At 56.6% G+C, this 22,779-nt stretch overlaps 1 protein-coding gene across 1 annotated transcript; it reads right to left on the reverse strand.

Annotated features, from left to right (window-relative positions):
* Nucleotides 1-337: 337 nt before the first annotated feature.
* Nucleotides 338-3,086, reverse strand: LOC123284089 (ral guanine nucleotide dissociation stimulator-like). The gene is made up of 7 exons (XM_070480939.1): nucleotides 3,017-3,086; nucleotides 2,863-2,916; nucleotides 2,370-2,444; nucleotides 1,785-1,817; nucleotides 1,298-1,419; nucleotides 988-1,091; nucleotides 338-663 (listed from the first exon to the last, which is right to left on the reverse strand). The coding sequence occupies exons 2-7, from the start codon at nucleotides 2,902-2,904 to the stop codon at nucleotides 506-508; spliced, it is 534 nt and encodes a 177-aa protein (XP_070337040.1). The 5' UTR covers nucleotides 2,905-2,916; nucleotides 3,017-3,086; the 3' UTR covers nucleotides 338-505.
* Nucleotides 3,087-22,779: the final 19,693 nt, after the last annotated feature.

Raw genomic sequence — 22,779 nt, forward strand, 5'->3', positions numbered from 1 at the left:
GTCGTGGTGCTGGCCCGTGCCATTTGAAAGACACCCGCATTCCAGTGGTTGTTGCTCTGCCTGTGAAAGTACCTCCACCCTCTAAATGCCAGGAGTTCTGGGTGCTGTCTCTGCTCCTGGCCCACGTGAACCACACTGAAATGAACCCGTCCTCTGAGTAAGGGGGGGCGCGGAGGTGTCCTTCAGTATCCAGGGAGGGGCCTGGCCCTTCTCCCTTCTCTCACATACAATAAGCCGAGACCCTGCAAGATTTCTTCATTCCAGGAGGAACGCGAGAGTCTGTGTCTCCTTGACACGAGCACAGGAGGGGAAAGAACCAGACCGTGACTCGCAGGCTGGAACAGAAACAGGATTTTAACATCAAATTCAAAACTAGCACTAACTATTAACACGAAAGAAATACGGCCCCTTCCCAAGTGGTAAACAGGCGCTGGGGTGGAGATGCCAGGCCTGTGGGGTGGGGTCGTCCCCTCCCTCTTGGGCTCCAGGGGTCCCAGGAAAAGGCTTAGAATGTTCTTCTCCCCATCAGCATGGGAGGAGCCGGCCTGGGGCCCCGCGTGTTTCCCAGCTGTGTCCCCGCCGCTGAAGAGCAGGCTGCACTCGAGCTGTTGGAAGGACCGGGATCTGCCACTGTTGCTGGGTTCTGCGTCGGGGGTCTGGTGACTGAAGAGAAGACACTGATGACTGGGGGGTCACACCAGTATCCCAGCCCAACACCTCAGCCCCACTGCATTCTGCTCCAAACCTTGTCCTGAGTGTTCAGTCAACACTACCCCATTGTCCCTGACATGGGAGCTGGCATTTCGCTTCACCCATTTCACAGAAGAGGAAGCTGAGTCCCACAAAGGTCAAGGGAATTGTCCCTCACAGGCCTGGGCAGCAGTGGAGCTGGGATCCCCGTGCCGGCTGTCCATCTCCCTAGGCCCGTGCTTAGCCCGAAGCTTTCCGGAGCCCCTGGCTTCAGTCCCTGCCTGTCTGGACACTCACCGAGCCCTGAGCTGAGAGATGCGCGGTTCTTCCTGGGCAGGAAAAACCGGCGCATCTTGCCGGCCCTCTCCTGTGGGGGCTCCAGGTGGCAGGACAGGCTGTAGCTAAAGGACAGAGTGGACTTTTCAGCTACCGGGAGCCACACCTCAGGTGACCCTCCCAGAGACGGCCAGCAGTTGGAGTCCCAGGGCCCCACGGGTGACCATGCGACAAGCCCCGGGACTGACCCGGAAGCCACGGGCACGGGCTCCCTGGAGCTGGCCATCAGAGAGAGTCCGCCTTGCCCTCACCAACTCCTGCCCCGCCTCACCTCTCATCCTCGCTGAGGGGCTCCATGGCCTCGAACCAGGCCCCAAATCGCTCCTCAGCCTCAATGTGGTAAAGATGGACTGCCTCCTGGAGCAGGAAGATCTGCTGGGTGACTTTGAATTCCTGGGAGAAAGGGCATGATGCAGACGGGGCCTGGGTGGGGGACCGTGCTGGGGACTCAGACAGGTGAGAAGAGGGTCAAGGAGCTGGTCTGGGGTCTTGGCCCACATGGGAACCCTCCTTCCCTCCAATTCCGTGTAGGACTTGCTCGTTCTCACACTTGGCTTGAAATAGCTCCTCCTGCAGGAAGGTGTCCTTGGTGCCAGCCCCTTCCCCCACGCACCAGTGGGACGGCTTTCCCAGCTCTGGGTGCCGAACTCTCCCAAGAAAAGCAAGGCCCAAGGCATCGGGCCAGAGAAGGTCTTCCCCGGAGGAGTCTCTGATTGCCACAGCCCCACCCTCCGCACGGGGAGGCCACAGCTGCTCACCTCACTCCTTTTCTCATAATTGATCTCATTTCCCTGGAAGGCAGAGAGCCAAAGTCCATGAGCAACAGCCCCCTTAGCCCATAGCTAGCCCCCATCTCCACCCTTTCTCAGGTTGCACTACCAGCAGGGTCGACCAGGGAGCAGGCGCTACCAGAAACAGGAATGGGTCCCGGGCAAGACTCTGAGCTCCAGAGCAAGGAGGCCACGGGGCTATGGCTCAGGGACATTCTAAGACAGCCCTCTCTGACAGACAGACAGACTGAGGCCTCAGGCAGGAAGGGATGCTCAGCCACTCGTGTGCTTCCTGCCTTGGAGGAGCCTGGCTTCACTCCCTGCAGGGGCCGGGCCTGAGTCCAGCTCAGACACACCCTCCAGCAGCTCCGCAGTCAGGCAGCCTGGACTGGCGGCTCACCTGGATCCTATATTCACTCATCACTAAGATGGGCATGACACCCAGCTCCCGGGGTGGCTGTGAGGCCCTCACGAGAGGACTCTGCCAAGGGTTGTGAGCTCAGGCCTCAGTGCAAGTCTCTCCTCCCAAATCTCCGAATCCTGATCCCCAGCCCCACCTCCAGGCTCACTCACCTCCAGGTAATCCTCCATGTTGGTGTCCAGCAGCAGCAGGTAATTGAGGAATGTGCCAAGGAAGGGGATGAGCCCCTGTGCCAGCGGGGTGGAGACGGTGATGAGATCCCGCTCTCAGGAGCCTTCAAAGACCTCTCCTCCACTCCTCACCCCAGCCTCCTGCCCAGCCCAAGCTACCCACCTAGGCGGCCTCCCCCCAGTTTCCTCCTCTTCTCTCCTCCAGGAACCCCAAACTCCTGCAGGCACCTCCCAGCAGCCGGCTCTGGCAAAACCCAGGGTACGTGGTCCCCGCCCCTCCCTGTCCCAAATCCGTTGTGCGCCCATCCGTTCCAGGCCTCCTCCTGGTCACTTCCAATGCAGGCATTTCAGGTCTGTGGCACCAGGAGCAGGGCTGGAGGAGAAAGGCTCCCTCTCTGCTGGTAGAGACCTCCGGCTAGGAAGGGGAGTCCCCTCTCCTGCGACTCCTGGGCCCCTCCTCCACAGGCACCCTTACCTTCTGGGCACCTATGGGGCCCGTCTCCAGGCTGGTCAACATAGAGGTCGCCTCCTGCCAGGGTGTTGACAGGGCCAGTGAGCCGATGCTCCCCTCCAAGTGTCCTCCCAGACCCCTCCCAGATCGGGGACCCTGGACATGTGGCCCCAGTCACCTGGTGCCCCTGCGGCTCCCACCTCCAGGGTGCTCTGCTTCCAGAGCCATCCCAGCTCCAACACTCAGTCCTGTGTGACCTTGGGCCCGCCCAGGCCTCCCTGAACCTGTTACCTCGTCTGGAAGGTTTGACGAACTCTGTCTGCCTCCCACAGTCTCCTGAGGCCCAAGCGTCATCTGACCGTCATCACTGCTCTCCGCTCAAGCCTGCCTTTGGAGCCAGGTCCAAGCTCCCCACATTCCTCCCCACCCTTGAGCCTCGTCACCCACTGTGAGGCCTGCACCACGGCTCATCTCCCTCTGGCTCCCAGATGAGGAGACCAAGGCCCACACAGGGGCAGGGACTTGCTCAGGGGGCCCCAGAGGAGAGGCTGCTCCCCCTCCCAGCCACAGGCCCTGTCTCCTCTGCCCTTCACACCACCCTCTGCCCAGCCGCTGACCACAGTGCTGTCCTCGGGACTCTCAGACTGTGTTCGGGCCCCCAGCTGGGCCGAGCCATGGATGGAGGGAGATGAGGTGTCTCAGGAGGCCTGGTCAAGTGGCTTCTGCCAGCCCCAACCCCCAGGAGTCTCTGATCCCAGGCCGAGGCCAAGGCCTTGCTAAAGCCCTCAGCTCCCTAGGATCCCCTCAGGGAGTTCCCCTGCACAGAATTCTTTCTTCATCCGCTCAGGATGGGGACCCCGAATGCCACGTCTGACTAGCAGGGGAGGGGGCGACCAGGGCACTACGGGGTGGCATTTCCTTTCTGTTTTACGAGGAAACTTCTGACGTCTGGGCAGGAAGGATCCCTGAAGAAGCCATCAGTTCCCTGGGCACTTGCCCTTGCCCTCCGGGGCACATGTCATCGCCAACGAGGACCTGGGTGAGCATCCCACTGGGACTGTCTGCAGCGCCCACTTTAGGGGCCAGAGTGGGGAGTCACCGAGGGGACACAGATCTGTCCCAGGTCCAGGGTCCGTCCCAAGGCTGGGAAGCCCCTGAGTGCCCCCGGCCCGTGGGATCCGGCAGTGCCCATCCCTCAGGCAGGCAGGGTGCCCTTCTTGCGAGGCACAGTGAAGACAGAAGGAGCAGTGGGGCCCTGGCTTCCTGAGCACAGACTGGGCTGACTTCGGAAGAAAGGAAGCCCGCCCACTCGCTCCAGCCAGTGGCCAGGAGGAAGATGCAGGGCAGCTGATGGAGCAGCATGGAAGCCAGACACCGGCACCTTCTGCCAGGTCCTCAGCCTCCTGGAACAGTCCAGCCCGCGCCATTCTATCCCATGCCCCTGGCCTCCTGTCCCAAACTGCCCCCACCTGCCCATGGAGCTAGCACATCCCTCTTCCTGTCCATCTTTTCCTGACCAACTTCACGTGACAGGAGAACCAAAGCTCATCCTGCCGGGTCCCCTCCCCTCTCGCTCCCCCTCCTTCCAGATGTGCAGCCTCCGTCTTACCTTCACCAGCTGCCTCCTGCTCACCCACTGGTCTTTGATGAACCTCTTCAACTTTCGAGAGCTCTTCCTGAGGGGAGAGGAAAGAAGGAAAGAAAACCCGGGGCGGTTGAAGGCGAAATGCCTTTTGTTGAGAACCCGGAAGGTTCCAAGGGCCTGGGGCCTGGACGAGGGTTTTCCCTGGGTTCTTCGGAGCTCTGAGGTCACCGTGGGACTCGGGTGGAGGCTCTCCTGCGGTCACCTGGGGCCTCCATTCCCACTCCGACTGAGCACTTTGTTTCTAACAGTGTTGGTTGCCGATGAGGGCTCCGTTGCTGCGAAGTACACCCTTGGAAATCTCCAGTGTGGCTCACTCCAGGATGTGACAAGGGGGGAACCTGACTCCTGAAGCAGAACCACTGCCTAGGGTCTCAGAGAGTCTCAGAGACCCGAGAAAGGAGGCCAGTCCCCATCCCTAGGGTCCGCTGCCTCCCGGATGGTCCTAGCTGAATGAGGGGTCCATGGCAGTCGTACGGGGGATGTCTGGTCCGCCCTGGTGGTGCTTGGATGGAGCACGGCCTACCCACCTGGCAACTCGTCCCCATGTCTTTTGCAGACGGCTGATGGAGGGGCTCTGCAGAGCAGACACGATGGCACGCAGGGACGCATAATTGCCAAGGACTCGGCACTCCTGAGGAAGGGAAGGGAATGAGCTGCGACGGCGGGCTGGAGCCCTGCTTCCTCTGGCTTGTGTCCCCTCATGGGCTTCTGCTGTCCTGGATGAGGCAGATGCCCGGGGAAGCGAGGGAGGGCACACCTGGGAGCTGATGAGTAACGCTCGCGGGCAGGAAGATTTTAGCTCAACCCAGGGCGGGAAGGGAGCTTCCCACCACTGGGACCAGCACTCAAGGTCAGCAGGCCCTTGGCAGCAAGGGGCCTAGGACTTTGCCGAGGCCCAGACCACCGACTTCAAGGCTGAAAGCTGCGAGAGGAGAAGGGGCAGTCCCCCTGACTCCAGGGAGGGGCTCCCTGGGCCCTGCCACTACTGACCTTGGCCACCTGAATCCACAGCTCGACGACTCTGGCCCTGTCCTGGGCCGTCATGCTGAGGTCCCCAAGGCACGTCGTGATGACGCAGCCGGACACGTGAAGAAACTGGTTGATAGTGGCCCGAACGGTGGGAGCCAGGTACTCCTGGCTCCCATTGGGCCGCTGGCACCACACAAAACCCAGGCAGTGGCGGGGCTCCACCTTCTTGAACAGCTCCTGGGGAGGATGGGGACTGTCACCTGACCCTGCCACACCCGAGCTCAGAGTCTGCAGGCCCCCGCAGCCCCAGGCAGGAGGCACTGGTCAGCTGCAGCTCAGGAACCTGAGGAGGTGGCCTGAAGCTTCTGGGAGTCTCTGGGTTTTGTCTGTGTCCGCTGAGGCCGCCCAGCGCAGGATGACCGAGGACCCAATAGGGGCGGGGAAGAGAAGTCCCATTGGCTCGCAGCCCAGTCTTGCTTCCCCCAAGCACCAGAACACGGCTCACACCTGCCCATCTCAAGGGGCATCTTCCACCCGTTCTCATCACCCCCTGGTCCCACTCCCCTTTCAGATGCACGTTCCCCCGAGGCAGCAACAACCGTGGGCTTTGTTTGCCTGTCTTCCATGTAGGTAAGGACGCACTAGGTGTCTAATAAGCACGGAGGCTGTTGAGGCCTCCTGGGCCTATGGGTGAGTGACCCAGGACTTGGCAGCACTCCAGTGAGCTTCCCTCCCCCACCAGAGGGCTGTTCTCTGCACCACTTCCTCTCTGTTCGACCTCATCCATCTGCACAGCCACTCTGCCCGGCAGGTGCCCGCCCTTGGTGTGCTCTCTACTGTCCATGTGGGGACAGCAAGGACTTGGGGGCCAGAAGGTGGCCCAGGTCACCCGGTGGGTAAGTGGGGGAGCTGTGACTTGCACCCACATCGTTGGATTGCGGCTGAGGGAACAGGAGGTCTGGGGCAGCTGATGGCCCACCAAGGCGGGCCCCACCTAGCCCAAGAGCCCCGCTGCTCACCGCATCCATCCGGGTCAGCTGCTCGGCCACCAGCTTCGGAGGGAAGTCCAGCAGCTTAGGCCTCTCCTCTCTCAGCTCGGCGCTCGCTTCTGCGGTGACTTCGGCAGCTGGAGGCAGAGATCGTCCAAAAGTCAATGGCGCATCTTGCTCCAGCTCGGAAGCTGGCACTGGGGCTGAAGCTGATGGCGCTCGCTCCGGCCCTGGAGAGGCCGATGGAGGTGAGGCTGCTGGAGGTGAGGCTGCTGGTGGTGAGGCTGCCTCCAGCTCTGGCGCGGACGGTGGAACTACAGCTGGAGCTGCCTCTGGCCCCGGAGCTGGCCCTTGCTCTGGCTCTAGAGCCGGCAGGAGCTCTGGAACTGGCGCTGCAGCAGGAGAAAGAGAAAGTTTCACCTATGTACCCGACTTTACAAGACAGGAGAGACTCCGCTGTCTTGAAGGGAACCCCCGCCTGTGAACCCCACCGCAGACAGTCTTCCCAGACTGCTGTCCCCTCACCTTCCAGCTCTGCCCTCCTGGGCCCCAGATGTTGCAGCTGGACCTGGGGAAGGTAGGCAGGGCCTCCCAGGTGCGACCCAGGCCAGATGACACGCAGAGAGGCCAGCCGCATCCTGAAAGAGGGAAAGGGCGTGGGCTCCCAGAAATCCTGCATTGGGTCCAGCCAGGTGCCCACCATAGAAGACGCGGTACTGGGCGGAAGCAGTTGGGCCACAGAGCCAGAGGCCTGGCCGTCACTTCCACACTGTCCTCCCAAGGCACCCTGCTTTGGGTCTGGGCCCTGTGCCTGCCCCTTTCCACCAGGGGGGAATCCCACCCCGGTGCTGACTCCTGTGTGGCCATCCTGGCAGTGGCAGGCCTGCTCATCCAGCAGGTGGAACACGGGGTTTGTGTGAGTCTCTTCTTCCCACTGCCACTCTTCTCGCAAAGAGGCTGGACACAGTCCAGCCCAGCCCTCCACGCCCTTGTGCAAGTGGACTGAGGACTGAGGCCGATGTGTGAGCGGCTCGCTAACACCCCTTCTCTTCTGGGCCTGCTGGTGGTGGTCAGAAGGGGTGGATATGGAGAAGGGGAAGCGGAGGGAGACGGGACTGTGGTGGGGATGGGTCGCTAGGGAACAGCTCAAGCCAGCCTCCCCTCTGGTTCCCAGGGGCTCTGGGACCCCACCCACAGCTCTCTTTCACTCCTATCCCCTTGCAGTAGAAGCCATCAGACCTCAGCCCTCCCAGAGGAATCAAAAGATGAGTGAGATCAGAGTTGTGCCGGGCCCGCCCCAGCCACAGTCCTCTGTCCTCTTGTTCTCCCCCAGCCCTGTTCTGTGGAGACAGGAGGCCCTCGTCTGGCACTCAAAGAACACTCAGGTCTTTAGTTGGCGCTGGGGTCCATCATGCATGAGAACGTGGGAAGAGGCCTCCAGTCGTAAAGGAGCATAGGAGGGCATCCCCTGGGACAGGCGGGGGACAGGATCTGTGGATGATATGGTGTGTGACTACTTGAGTCTCAGGCTGCTGCGGGGGTCCAGGGGCTGTGTCTGCTTCATTCACTGCGTTGTGCCAAGTGTCTCTAAAGCTCCTCTAAAGCATGTCACAGGTGCTTAATATACAGTGTTCTCGAATGAACTCCAACCAGAAGCATCCCCGGTAGCTGAGTGGGCCTGGGGCCCCTCTGCGGCCCCGGAGACCCCTCCTTGGCTACTCCAAGGACCCTCCCCACGACCAGCTGGATGGAATCCCACACTCCCTGCCAGAGTGCTTTCCGTGTGCCTTTGCAAACTCAGAAAGGCCCCATCCCAGCGATGGGGGAGCAGACTGCTCTTCATCGGGGACAGGGAAAGAATAACCAGGAACAACCACGGCACGTCTCTCAGCCCCTTCTGTAGAGCCAGGCCCCAGGGAAGCACCTGCCGTGGCTCATCCCATTCGTGCCCACCAGAACCCGATGAAGTTTATCCTGTCCCACTCCACTTTGCAGAGGAGCAATCGAAGCTCAGAGAGATGGAGGGCCGTTTCCAAGACACACAGCTGGCAGTGGGCAGAGTCACCACTGTGCAGAGGAGGGGCTGGGCACTCACGTAGCAAGCAGGTGGTCCAGGACCCCATGGGAGGTGAGGACAGCCGCGCAGTCGAACATGATGGTGGTGACGTTGGCCACGTTTCGAGGCGCCAAGGCTGGTCCTATGGACGGTGGCAGCCTCTCCAGCAGGCCTGCCTGGAGGGCCCGCATCCTGCAGGCCTCATTCCGCTGCCCGAGTGACTCTCCGCGCTGGGTGAGATGAGGAAGGACACAGAGTCACCAGCACCAGCGTGAACCTCCAGGAAGTCAAGGTCTGGAGGTCCCCCAGGAACTGTGAGCCCCTCAGGGATGTGTGCAGAGGAGGGACAGGATTGCCCACAGCCAACCGGTTTCCAGGCTTGAAAAGTCCAATTTGAGTTTGGGCGGGGGAAGGATTATACGATGAGTTCCTCAGGACACTTGGCTGGCTTGGCAAGGACAGACCGCCCCGCACCAAAGCGTGCATTAAGAGCACTGACCAGCGAATCCAACACAAACATCCCCATTCTAGAGATGAGAGGATGGAAGCTTCGGGCTGCCAAGTGGCTGCTCAGGGTCCTGTGGGTCGGAACTGAGAACCGCCCTAAGCCAGGGCTGCAGGACTCCCCCGCTCCCCCACCTGAGGCTTCATGTGCTCCTGACATGAAGGGAAATGTCTGGTGGGAACCTCAGCCCTCCCCAGTCGGGAGACAGAGACGCTGTGAGGATCTGGCTGACTACAAGAAAGGACGCTGGTTTTTCTTTCTTTGACACGAAAGGGAGGTTTGAGACCCTCGTTACAGAGGTTTCAGATTCAGAAAATGGCAAATTTCAAAGATGCCCCTGGCCGAGTGTGAAGCGCAAACATCAGTGTTTTGTCTACTCCGCCTAGGGTTAGGAAAGAGCGACTTCCCACCCTCCTAGGTAGCTGGTGAGGAGGCGTGGAAGTCCAGATTCCTTTGGGACTGGGCCCTTGGGACACTCCAGTGGGAAAGCCCTGGGCGGGTCCAGGGGAGGGCTCCAGATTTGACTCTGGATTGTGGACACACCCCGGTGATCTCAGGGCCCCGGGTGTCACTCACTCTCCCCTCAGTCCAGCCCCGGGCAAGGTCGGTGGTCTGCTGCACTTGCCCCCTGTCCAGGGAGATGGAGCCGTAGGACCCATGCGCCAGCTCCTGGACCATCTCCTGGGTGGAGCTCTGCAAAGACAGCGTCCGGTGGCCGCGGCGGCAGGTAGCAGGGGCCTGCCCGCACTTGCCCACAGGGGGAAAACTCTCCCGCACACCGAGCACAGACAGAGGGGCATCCGCATAGACCTCCAGACAGGGAGCGAATGAGATGACACCTCACGGGCTTGGGATTCACCTACGGGTAGGGCAGCTTGACTCCCAGCACTCACCTTCCATCCTGCCAGCCACCACCTGGGATATGAACACGACATACCGCCAGGCTTCCAAGCCCTAACCGTCTGCTCCCGTCCAGGGTAGCTCCACGCTCATCCCTGCCTTCCGTCACTCCATGCCCGCCAACACACACACACAATAAGGGTCAAGGGGTGTGGGGCTGCCCGCGTGGGAGGGTGGGATCACACTTGTGGCCTGACCCGGAGTGGCCCGCCCTGGGCTGCCTTGTGTTACCTGAGGGTTCCTTCTTCCGAATGGCCTGAGGTCTTGGAGGTGCGGTCTCAGCCAATGTCGACAGCGACGGAAAAGACTGTCATTGTTGGCTTTCTGTGCGCCAGAGCCTCGCAAAGAGGGGATACATGAACACATCCTCCTGTGTCGAGCGTCTCTGGTCAAATGGGCTATGTGTACAAAATGGCTGCCTGGTGACCAGAGTTCTAAGCTCTGTTGGGGTCGGTCGCCAAGGAAGTGAGGTCATGTCTCCAAGGTTCCAGGATGGGGGGCCCTTCCCTCCATCAGACCCACCCAAAGCCCCCTCGGGGCTGTTGACCGCTCACCCTCCTTGCCCGTGTCATCTCCCGAGCTGTACAGAAAGTTCCATCACAGCCCTCCCCACAGCTCCTTGGGATCGGAACCAGCGCCCCAGGTTTGAAGAGAGAGCGCCCAGTTCGGATCGCCTTTTTCCTAGCAGTTCTGTGTCCTGGAAAAGCCACTGTGCCTCTGAGGGCCTCCCCAGTCTCCCAACCTGCACGATGGGATGGCGCTAGAAACACATTCCCAGGGACGTCTTCGGGTGGACATGTGATAACGCCTCCCATATCTGGGAGGTGGTGCCACCTGGGTCTGGTCCCCGAACTTAGAGGTGGAAGAATTACAAGAAGGGGTGGATGCAGTCGGGAATACCTCTCCAAACAGGCCTGGATGCCAGCCGTGTGATTTGGGAAAAGTCACTGCCCCTTGGGGGCTCATTGTCAGGTCTGCACCTTCAAGGGTTGGAAGTTCGAGGAAATTCAGATATTGTCATTCACTAGCATTCAACCTTTCCCAGTCTCCTGTTGGCCTTAGAACCAGACCCAAGCGCCTCATTGTCGGCCTATGTGGTGGGCAGCCTCCACCAAGGCTCCCAGCGCTCCCTCCCTCCTGCTGTGCACATCCTTGTGGAACCACTACATCCCGAGTAACTGGTTTCTGAGCAATAGAATACAGCCCAGCTGATGGAATGTCACATCCAAGTTTTAATTACCAAAACTCTGTCACTTCCCTCTTGCTTGCTTTCCTGAGTTCCCTCCCTTTATCTCCCCCTCTGTTTCCATCTCTTGCGCTCTCTCTCTGTCACATTTCTGGAAATGAGATAGCAAGTGGCGATGATTTCAGTTGCCCTATGTAGAGGCCAAGGGAGGCGAGATCTGAGGGAGCGCCCAGCCAACAGTCACACGGAAACTCAGACTCTCAGTCCCAATGACTCCTGACACCACCCGTGTGAGTGACTTGGGAGCAAATCCTCCCCTAGTCTAGCCTCAGTTGAGACTGAAGGTCCTGCTTCACGGAGACCTGGAGGCAGAGGCTCCCAGCTAAGCCGTGCCCAATGCCTAGACCACGGAAACCGGGAGAAGTTCAATATTCGTACTTCAGAGGTGCAACTTTTGGGAGCAGTGTTGTGAGAGAGAAACCCAAATGAACGCAGACTCCCGGGTTCCCTGATCTGGCCCCATTAACCGCCGCCCCTGCCGCAGCTCCTGTTGCTTCTCAGGCTCCCTCCAGCCGCCTGGGCAGCTTTCTGACCTCCTCTGCTCACGCTCACTTCTGCCCCAGAGTCTCTGCACCAACAGCGCCTTTCCCCCTGACTCCCTGTTCCCGGACCTACGCAGGCGTGGCTCAGTCTTGTCCTTCTGGTCACAGCCTAGGTCACTTCAGTGAGGCCTTTCAGAATCTCCCAGGCACAGTCTCTGCCACCACACATCTCACATCTGGAAGCGTCTTCAATTGTTTCCTCCTTCTTGCTCCCATTTGGATAAAGCGAGCCCAGGACGAGGGGCTGTCTGCTTTGGCTGAAGGAGACGTAATTCCTTCTGGTTACCCCGGGCACACGGCTGTCTCCTCCAGGCTGAGTTTTTCCCACCACCAGTCCATCGGGAAGGCACACTAGCCTTCCCTCTCTCCCGTGGGGCTGGTGTCCCAGGAACACGGTGAGCCGTCCTCTCTCCCTGTCATGCAGCACCAGCCCCTCACCCCACGGCCAGAGAACTAGCACCCAGTCTGAGACTCCACCACATCCTGAATTCAGTTACTGCTGAGACCCTCCCATCCATTTGGGGATTCCCTGGTACCTCCTGAGGGCGTCTTTCCCTGAGACCCCACTCCCAGCCTGCCCTTGCTTATTCCAGTAACAGTGGCCTTTCCTCAGAGCCCTCCCAGTCTGGAGAAGAAATGTGTTGAAAGGTTCTCTGTGTTAATTTTCAGGGCCAGGGGAAATTGGTAGAAGTAATTTGGGTGTTTCTGTGCAATAGTTCCCAGGAAGAAGATTCAGCCCTAAAAAGAAATGAACTTCTGACACATGGTACAACATGGATGAACCTCGCAAACCTTACGCTCAGTGAAATAAACGCAACCCAGAAAGACACCTATGATACGGTTCCCCTTACATGACGTGCCGAGCACAGGCAAATTCATCGAGATGGAAGGAAGAATAGAAGTTCACGGGGGCTGGAGCTGAGGGTCATGGGGAGGCAGTGTTTAATGGGGACAGAGTTTCTGTTTGAGATGATGAAAAGAAGTCTTGGAAATGAACACGGTGATGGTTGCACAGTATTGTGAATGCATTTGATGCCACTGAATTGTCCACGGAAAAATGGTTCAAATGGCCAAGTCTAGGTTATGCATACTTTGCCACAATCAAAAGGCACTTAAAAATGCAGCGGGGGGTCAAGATGCAGGTTCTGGGGCCCTCAAGTCAGCATATGGGCCAGGTAGGTGTCCAGGGTCTGAGATCTTGGACCCTGGTGAGGCTCTGGAGTGGTCCTGATTGATGCTAGTTTACAAGATCAAAGTAACAGGATTGGAGCAATTTCACCGATTGGGGGATAAGAAAGGAAACAACTGCATTCAGTCCCATCCAACGTGGAAGAGACCTTTTTCTTAATGGGAAGCAAATGTCAGTCCTTCAAGGAAGTCACTTCTCAACGTCTCTACCCCTCCCCAACCCCACCCGCTACTCCCAGAAAGACGCCGCAGTGCAGAGCTCGGGTACCGTGGTTGTGGCCTCATCCGTGAGTCATGTTTGGGGTCAGATCCCCTGTTTTCCTTCCCCAGCCATGTGACCCTGGGCATGTCACTCAACATGACTGAGCCTCCATTTCTTCAACCATAAAATGGGGAGAATCATCCTGGTAGGGAAATTATGAAGGTCACAAGACTTTCTCAGAGGAGGTAGCACATGGCAGAGGCATTATGCTGAGAGCCGCGCCCCACAGGTCACACGTTTTCTGATTCTGTTGATACGACCTTCTCAAAACAACAGCATTATAAAGAAGGAGAACAGACGAGTGAAGGCAAGGGGCTGGCCGGGCAGATGTGACTATGAAAGAGCAGCACGAGGGAGGGCCTGTGGGGATGGGACAGTTCTGTGTGTGGATTGCGGTGGTGGTGGCGCAAATCTGCCTGTGTCATAAAATGGCATAGAACCGCGCGCGCACACACACACACGCACACACACACACACCCCAGGGAGCTCATGTCAAACTAGCGACCTCAGAAGTCTGCGGTCTGTGGGTTTAACACTGTCGATTCATGTCCTGGTCATGACGCTGTACTAGAGTCCCGCAAGATGTTAACCCCCGGCAGAAGCTGGTGGAAGGGTCCAAGGCACTCTGTACTATTTTTGTTGCAACTTCATGTGCTTTCATATTTATTCAAAGGGAAAAGTTAACAGTGAAAGACACAACAGGACACAGCCTGGCATGTAGTAAGTGGCAAACAACACGGTTCTCGGTGACAATTCTTTGCGATTGTAATTGCACGTTCATTTCCAGTCTCTCTCGATACACAGTGACCTTGGTGAGGGACGGACACACCTCACTAACGTCGTCTGCCCTCTGCCCAGCACAGAGCACGCGCCCACTCAATATTTGTCCACTAAATCCCCCGTGGTTCCTGCGCCAGGTGTTCTTACGTCCATGTTCACTGACCCTCCACGACAACCTTAGGCAGTGTTATTCTTCGTGCTTGGCAGGTGAGGAAACTGAGGCACAGACGGGAAAGTAAATTGTTCCAGGTCAACACACTGGACCGACGAGGAGGTGCCATGCCCTGCTCTGGAGGAGAGCAGAGGCTGTCCATGGCAGCTCCAGGGTCCCTCACGGCGGCTCCTCTCTGCGACTGCCAGGTCCTAACTTTGAGGCCAAATAGCTTGACTTCCTAGAGGGAGCTGGAGAGAGAAGTCACCTACCTGTGGCGCTGAGGGGGTCGGTGGCACCAGTGGGTTCTGTGGGAGGAGCATGGAGGTCACAGCAGCTGAGGAGAAATGGTCTGGAGTGAGACCGGGGACTCCGAGGGGGGCATGGAGGCCACCGCGTGCATCTTTCCTATCCAGCCTGAGCCACTGATTGCGGGTCCTCTGGCTTCTTCTCCCGTGGGTGCCCTGGGATGAGGAGATCAGTCGCTCTCCCTAAGGGGCCTGCAGCACACGGTCATCAGAGCCCTGAGGACTCACCGCGGGGAGTGAGGGCTGAGGTCCGATGTGTAACCTGCTGTGAGAAAAGGAGACAGAATTGGCATGCAAGAGGGGCACGAATGTCCAAAATACAGCCCGAGGACCACCAGCCCCACCCACAACTGACACTTCCAGTCTACACGCTTCCACATTATGATTTAGGAGCAACTATCTCTTATTCCTAAAAGGCTGACAAATCAAAGATCCAGTCCCTGTTTTCATGAGTTTGCAATTTATGTGTGAGATCAATGCACTAACCTTGCTCGAACATGGGTTTGCAAATTGTGCTCTTCAGGTTCCAGAGGTATTTAGAGGTGCTGGCAGGGAGAGAGAGGAATAGCCAGACTCTTGAATGCCCATTGGCTTCAGAGGGATACTCTCTTTCATCTGACTGGAGAAAGGCTTCTGTGCCTCAGGCAAGGGGACGAATCACAGCCCCAGAGTGCAGAGCTGCAAAGGGAAGAGAAGGATTCACAAAGTGCAGGGCCTTGGGGTCCCTGAGCCTTGTTGCTCAGCTGGAAGACTAGACACACAGGATGGCTCCTGAGGAACACTGGAGAGTGCACATCCTCCTGGGGCCCATCCTTAGCTTCAGTATGGGGTTACTAAATAGATGCTCCCCATCGACGTAGAGGCTGTCGCTGTCCAGGATGAAGGAGCCCAGCTGAGTGCCCCCACAGGTCTCATGTCTCAGCTTCTGTGACAGCCCCTCTTTTTCCAGCTTAAGGCCCACAGTGTCAGGATGGTGAGTGAGGACAGTATCGTCTCCGCCGGCTGTTGCAGTTTTCTCAGGCCTGGAGCTGGAGGGACACAGGCATGGGGAGGTGGGGACTCCAGGCAGGGGCGCTGAAACGCCTCCCTGAGGGAGGGGGCAGAGACAGCAGGAAGACTGATGGGCAGCTTGGAACAGCCTTGGTGCTGGGGGAGGGTTGTAAGTGAATAGGACAGCCAAGGTCCCTGAACACAGAGGACGTAGCACCTCCAAATGTTGATGTCGGTGCTCAACTCTGAAAGGACGTTCATGATACGGCAACGCACACCCTAACAACAAAGCATGCGGCAGCGAGCGGAGGCAGGACTCTGGGCACAGGACCAGGTGAAGCAAGGCAACATCAAGTTGCTTAAATTGCAGCTCTGCCACTCACTTTCTGCATGCCTCTGGGTAAGTCTCCCAACCCCTCTGGCTCCTTTTCTTCATCTGTCCAGTGAGGTGAGAGTTCAGACCTCACAGCACTTAGCACTGGTAACTGTTCGATGAAAAGCGGCCATTTTCCTTAGGTATTAACAGGGCCCGCATTCTTGGTGTCAATGGACCTGGCAGGGAGAGAGACTGAGCCTTTTGAAGGCAACACTTAGGGCAAGCAGCCGTCCTGGGATGGAGGCGGCGATTGGGCTGTGTGGGATCTCAGAGCCAGAAACATCTCAGGGCCAGTGGAAAGGGAAGACACGCTGCATCACGGCTGCAGGACAATGGCGAGGACCTTTGGAGCTGGGTCATTTCATCCTCAGACAAACGGGTTCATGACTGGGAGGTTCACACGAGGGCTGAGGCCACCCAAGTGCTCATGCGGGGGTTCCCACGTTGAAACAATAGATAATGCTTCTAAAAGATTGATCAACATGCTCTTGTCCTGAGAAGAGTGGGGAGAGGCTCAGTAGCTGTGCACTGTTTCCTCATGAGATGCCTCTGTCCTTAGTAGTCCTTTTGGGGTTGCTTAACACTTGTCGTTTCAGCAGGTGCCCTTGCCCTGGAGGGAAGAGATAGCAGGGCTGCTGAGCGTTGGGCTAGAGTTTCAGTCTAGGGGGCCGGGCCCGTGGCCAAGTGGCTGAGTTTATGTGGTTTGCTTTAGTGGCCCAGGGTTTCACCCGTTTGGATCCTGGGTGCGGACCTGGCACCATTCATCAGGCCACGCTGAGGCCGTGTCTCACATAGTGCAACTAGAACGATCTGCAACTAAAATAGACAGCTATGTACTGGGAGGCACTGGGGAGAAGAAGAAGAGGAGGAAAGAAAACAACGTTTAGCAAAAGAATTTCAGTCTTGTCTCTCCTGTGTGTGAGGACCTCCACATTCCCAATCTTTGTTCCTCATAGCTGTCTCATTTCATCTTTTCTCTCGGTTTCTTTCTGTCGTTAACCACTTCAGACACTTGTCTGTTCTACTAATGTCCTAGCCTCTATCAGGCCTTTATCCTACCTCTTCCTGCAGAGCAGCTATGCCTGGCACCTCATTGCCGTTCAAATCTCAGCTCAACCATCAGCTGCTCTGAAAGACCTTGCCAGACCACCTTCTATGAAGTAGCACTTCTGAATACACACCTGGCCCTCAGGTTTTCTCTTCCCATATCACCCTGAGTATTTCTTTCATGGAATTTACTATCATTTGCTGTATTCAGTCTTTAGGCATTTGTCACCTTGGCGCCGAGTACCTAGTTGACACTCGCTTTATGCTGCTTGCTGGAATGAATGCATGAATGTAGCAATGTCTGTACGTGTCCACATTTGTGGGTTCTATTTGAACAGACAGAAAATCTTTCTGGATCTTAGTCATGACTTTGATTCTAGCCCTGTCTCCTCATCTGGCCCCAATGTGGATCTGAGAGCCCCTGAGTTTCCAGGAACCTGATATAGAGGCTTGATTGATGCCGTGGAACCTGTCGTACCCCAGCTCTGAAGATTCATTTTTAAAATTGAGTCCATGGGGGCTGGCCCGGTGGCGTAGCAGTTAAGTGTGCACACTCTGCTTCAGCGGTCTGTGGTTCCGGTGAACTGGCCCACTCAGCTCCCAGGCGTGGACCTATGTACCACTTCTCAAGCCACGCTTTGGCAGGCATCCCACGTATAAAATAGAGGAAGATCAGCACAGATGTTAGCTCAGGGCAAATCTTCCTCAGCACACAAGGAGGATTGGCAGTGCATGTTAGCTCAGGGTTAATCTTCCTCAAAAAAAAGAAGAAAAAAGTCAAGTCTATGAGTCTTTTTCATGCTTGTGTCCTGACCCAGGCTGGGCCTCCCCATCCCTTAATCCTGCCATGTGAGTCTGGAGTCATGGGATATAAACTGGAGTCCTGAAATTTGAATTCCGCCTTCAGGAATTCTTTGTTTCGTGAGTCAAGACCCTGCACATTTTCTACATGCTGTAGACATGATGCACACTCTCCACTTCCTCACCGCTCCGTCCTGACCAGCTCAACCATTTGTGTAACATGCCTAGTTCCAGCAGAGTGTTAAATATGTGACATGTGCTACAGACCAAGTTATGTCTGTGCGCCCCCAGATGGATTCCTGAGCAGTAGAGCACAGTGGTCACATGGTTTTTGGGGGGTCTGACAGGCCTGTGTTCCGATCCTAGTTCCCTGCTTCAAGACTGTGTGTCCCTGACCAGTTGCTAAACATCTCTGTGCCTCGGCCACCTCATCGGTCAATCGGAAGGGCTCAGTTTGCTTTTCTGCAGAACAAATTTAGCCCACATTCTGCTGGATGGTGATTTGTTCTGAATGCTGCTGGGAAGTTCTCCTGCCGGGGCTGGCTCAGCTGATCTCAGCTGAGGCTCACTGATGTGCCTGCGGTCGGCCGCTGGCTGGCGGACCTCGGGTCTCCCGCACATTCTCTCATCCCCCAGTGGGCACCTTGGGCTCATTGAGCTGCTCCGAGTTCCAGGAGCAGCAAGAAATGGCAAGCCCTAGTGTACACGTGCTTCCCAAGCCTCTGCTTCCGTCACATTCACTAACATCCATTAGCCAAGGCCTGTCATGTGGCCGAGCCCAGATTCAAGAGATGGGGAAGTAGACTCTGCTTCTCACTGGGGAGAGGAATTTGTGTGAGGATGGAAATGAAAAGTGCTTAGCAAAGGTCCCGACATGTAGACAATAAGCGGTAAAGGACTCGCACCCTTTCTTACACCCAACTGTGAGAAGGACCCCAGCACGTGGGAACCCCCGCATGAGCACTTGGGTGGCCTCAGCCCTCGTGTGAACCTCCCAGTCATGAACCCGTTTGTCTGAGGGTGAAATGACCCAGCTCCAAAGGTCCTCGCCATTGTCCTGCAGCCGTGATGCAGCGTGTCTTCCCTTTCCACTGGCCCTGAGATGTTTCTGGCTCTGAGATCCCACACAGCCCAATCCCCGCCTCCATCCCAGGACGGCTGCTTGCCCTAAGTGTTGCCTTCAAAAGGCTCAGTCTCTCTCCCTGCCAGGTCCATTGACACCAAGAATGCGGGCCCTATTAATACCTAAGGAAAATGGCCGCTTTTCATCGAACAGTTACTAGTGCTAAGTGCTGTGAGGTCTGAACTCTCACCTCACTGGACAGATGAAGAAAAGGAGCCAGAGGGGTTGGGAGACTTACCCAGAGGCATGCAGAAAGTGAGTGGCAGAGCTGCAATTTAAGCAACTTGATGTTGCCTTGCTTCACCTGGTCCTGTGCCCAGAGTCCTGCCTCCGCTCGCTGCCGCATGCTTTGTTATTAGGGTGTGCGTTGCCGTATCATGAACGTCCTTTCAGAGTTGAGCACCGACATCAACATTTGGAGGTGCTACGTCCTCTGTGTTCAGGGACCTTGGCTGTCCTATTCACTTACAACCCTCCCCCAGCACCAAGGCTGTTCCAAGCTGCCCATGAGTCTTCCTGCTGTCTCTGTCCCCTCCCTCAGGGAGGCGTTTCAACGCCCCTGCCTGGAGTCCCCACCTCCCCATGCCTGTGTCCCTCCAGCTCCAGGCCTGAGAAAACTGCAACAGCCGGCGGAGATGATACTGTCCTCACTCACCATCCTGACACTGTGGGCCTTAAGCTGGAAAAAGAGGGGCTGTCACGGAAGCTGAGACATGAGACCTGTGGGGGCACTCAGCTGGGCTCCTTCATCCTGGACAGCGACAGCCTCTACGTCGTTGGGGAGCATCTATTTAGTAACCCCATACTGAAGCTAAGGATGGGCCCCAGGAGGATGTGCACTCTCCAGTGTTCCTCAGGAGCCATCCTGTGTGTCTAGTCTTCCAGCTGAGCAACCTCCCTCAAGGCTCAGGGACCCCAAGGCCCTGCACTTTGTGAATCCTTCTCTTCCCTTTGCAGCTCTGCACTCTGGGGCTGTGATTCGTCCCCTTGCCTGAGGCACAGAAGCCTGTCTCCAGTCAGATGAAAGAGAGTATCCCTCTGAAGCCAATGGGCATTCAAGAGTCTGGCTATTCCTCTCTCTCCCTGCCAGCACCTCTAAATACCTCTGGAACCTGAAGAGCACAATTTGCAAACCCATGTTCGAGCAAGGTTAGTGCATTGATCTCACACATAAATTGCAAACTCATGAAAACAGGGACTGGATCTTTGATTTGTCAGCCTTTTAGGAATAAGAGATAGTTGCTCCTAAATCATAATGTGGAAGCGTGTAGACTGGAAGTGTCAGTTGTGGGTGGGGCTGGTGGTCCTCGGGCTGTATTTTGGACATTCGTGCCCCTCTTGCATGCCAATTCTGTCTCCTTTTCTCACAGCAGGTTACACATCGGACCTCAGCCCTCACTCCCCGCGGTGAGTCCTCAGGGCTCTGATGACCGTGTGCTGCGGGCCCCTTAGGGAGAGCGACTGATCTCCTCATCCCAGGGCACCCACGGGAGAAGAAGCCAGAGGACCCGCAATCAGTGGCTCAGGCTGGATAGGAAAGATGCACGCGGTGGCCTCCATGCCCCCCTCGGAGTCCCCGGTCTCACTCCAGACCATTTCTCCTCAGCTGCTGTGACCTCCATGCTCCTCCCACAGAACCCACTGGTGCCACCGACCCCCCCAGCGCCACAGGTAGGTGACTTCTCTCTCCAGCTCCCTCTAGGAAGTCAAGCTATTTGGCCTCAAAGTTAGGACCTGGCAGTCGCAGAGAGGAGCCGCCGTGAGGGACCCTGGAGCTGCCATGGACAGCCTCTGCTCTCCTCCAGAGCAGGGCATGGCACCTCCTCGTCGGTCCAGTGTGTTGACCTGGAACAATTTACTTTCCCTGTCTGTGCCTCAGTTTCCTCACCTGCCAAGCACGAAGAATAACACTGCCTAAGGTTGTCGTGGAGGGTCAGTGAACACGGACGTAAGAACACCTGGCGCAGGAACCACGGGGGATTTAGTGGACAAATATTGAGTGGGCGCGTGCTCTGTGCTGGGCAGAGGGCAGACGACGTTAGTGAGGTGTGTCCGTCCCTCACCAAGGTCACTGTGTATCGAGAGAGACTGGAAATGAACGTGCAATTACAATCGCAAAGAATTGTCACCGAGAACCGTGTTGTTTGCCACTTACTACATGCCAGGCTGTGTCCTGTTGTGTCTTTCACTGTTAACTTTTCCCTTTGAATAAATATGAAAGCACATGAAGTTGCAACAAAAATAGTACAGAGTGCCTTGGACCCTTCCACCAGCTTCTGCCGGGGGTTAACATCTTGCGGGACTCTAGTACAGCGTCACGACCAGGACATGAATCGACAGTGTTAAACCCACAGACCGCAGACTTCTGAGGTCGCTAGTTTGACATGAGCTCACTGGGGTGTGTGTGTGTGTGCGTGTGTGTGTGTGTGCGCGCGGTTCTATGCCATTTTATGACACAGGCAGATTTGCGCCACCACCACCGCAATCCACACACAGAACTGTCCCATCCCCACAGGCCCTCCCTCGTGCTGCTCTTTCATAGTCACATCTGCCCGGCCAGCCCCTGGCCTTCACTCGTCTGTTCTCCATCTTTATAACGCTGTTGTTTTGAGAAGGTCGTATCAACAGAATCAGAAAACGTGTGACCTGTGGGGCGCGGCTCTCAGCATAATGCCTCTGCCATGTGCTACCTCCTCTGAGAAAGTCTTGTGACCTTCATAATTTCCCTACCAGGATGATTCTCCCCATTTTATGGTTGAAGAAATGGAGGCTCAGTCATGTTGAGTGACATGCCCAGGGTCACATGGCTGGGGAAGGAAAACAGGGGATCTGACCCCAAACATGACTCACGGATGAGGCCACAACCACGGTACCCGAGCTCTGCACTGCGGCGTCTTTCTGGGAGTAGCGGGTGGGGTTGGGGAGGGGTAGAGACGTTGAGAAGTGACTTCCTTGAAGGACTGACATTTGCTTCCCATTAAGAAAAAGGTCTCTTCCACGTTGGATGGGACTGAATGCAGTTGTTTCCTTTCTTATCCCCCAATCGGTGAAATTGCTCCAATCCTGTTACTTTGAACTTGTAAACTAGCATCAATCAGGACCACTCCAGAGCCTCACCAGGGTCCAAGATCTCAGACCCTGGACACCTACCTGGCCCATATGCTGACTTGAGGGCCCCAGAACCTGCATCTTGAGCCCCCGCTGCAGTTTTAAGTGCCTTTTGATTGTGGCAAAGTATGCATAACCTAGACTTGGCCATTTGAACCATTTTTCCGTGGACAATTCAGTGGCATCAAATGCATTCACAATACTGTGCAACCATCACCGTGTTCATTTCCAAGACTTCTTTTCATCATCTCAAACAGAAACTCTGTCCCCATTAAACACTGCCTCCCCATGACCCTCAGCTCCAGCCCCCGTGAACTTCTATTCTTCCTTCCATCTCGATGAATTTGCCTGTGCTCGGCACGTCATGTAAGGGGAACCGTATCATAGGTGTCTTTCTGGGTTGCGTTTATTTCACTGAGCGTAAGGTTTGCGAGGTTCATCCATGTTGTACCATGTGTCAGAAGTTCATTTCTTTTTAGGGCTGAATCTTCTTCCTGGGAACTATTGCACAGAAACACCCAAATTACTTCTACCAATTTCCCCTGGCCCTGAAAATTAACACAGAGAACCTTTCAACACATTTCTTCTCCAGACTGGGAGGGCTCTGAGGAAAGGCCATTGTTACTGGAATAAGCAAGGGCAGGCTGGGAGTGGGGTCTCAGGGAAAGACGCCCTCAGGAGGTACCAGGGAATCCCCAAATGGATGGGAGGGTCTCAGCAGTAACTGAATTCAGGATGTGGTGGAGTCTCAGACTGGGTGCTACTTCTCTGGCTGTGGGGTGAGGGGCTGGTGCTGCATGACAGGGAGAGAGGACGGCTCACCGTGTTCCTGGGACACCAGCCCCACGGGAGAGAGGGAAGGCTAGTGTGCCTTCCCGATGGACTGGTGGTGGGAAAAACTCAGCCTGGAGGAGACAGCCGTGTGCCCGGGGTAACCAGAAGGAATTACGTCTCC

This window comes from Equus asinus, chromosome 12 (assembly GCF_041296235.1).
Source record: "Equus asinus isolate D_3611 breed Donkey chromosome 12, EquAss-T2T_v2, whole genome shotgun sequence".
Lineage (NCBI taxonomy): Eukaryota > Metazoa > Chordata > Mammalia > Perissodactyla > Equidae > Equus > Equus asinus.

Excerpts from the sequence above, each read along its gene's own strand:
- LOC123284089 (XM_070480939.1), bottom strand. The coding sequence starts at position 2,904 with ATGTTGACCAGCCTGGAGACGGGCCCCATAGGTGCCCAGAAG. Across the intron at positions 1,818-2,369 it reads ACATGGAGGATTACCTGGAG|GGAAATGAGATCAATTATGA; the intron begins GTGAGTGAGCCT and ends TCTGCCTTCCAG. Across the intron at positions 1,420-1,784 it reads ATTATGAGAAAAGGAGTGAG|GAATTCAAAGTCACCCAGCA; the intron begins GTGAGCAGCTGT and ends CCTTTCTCCCAG.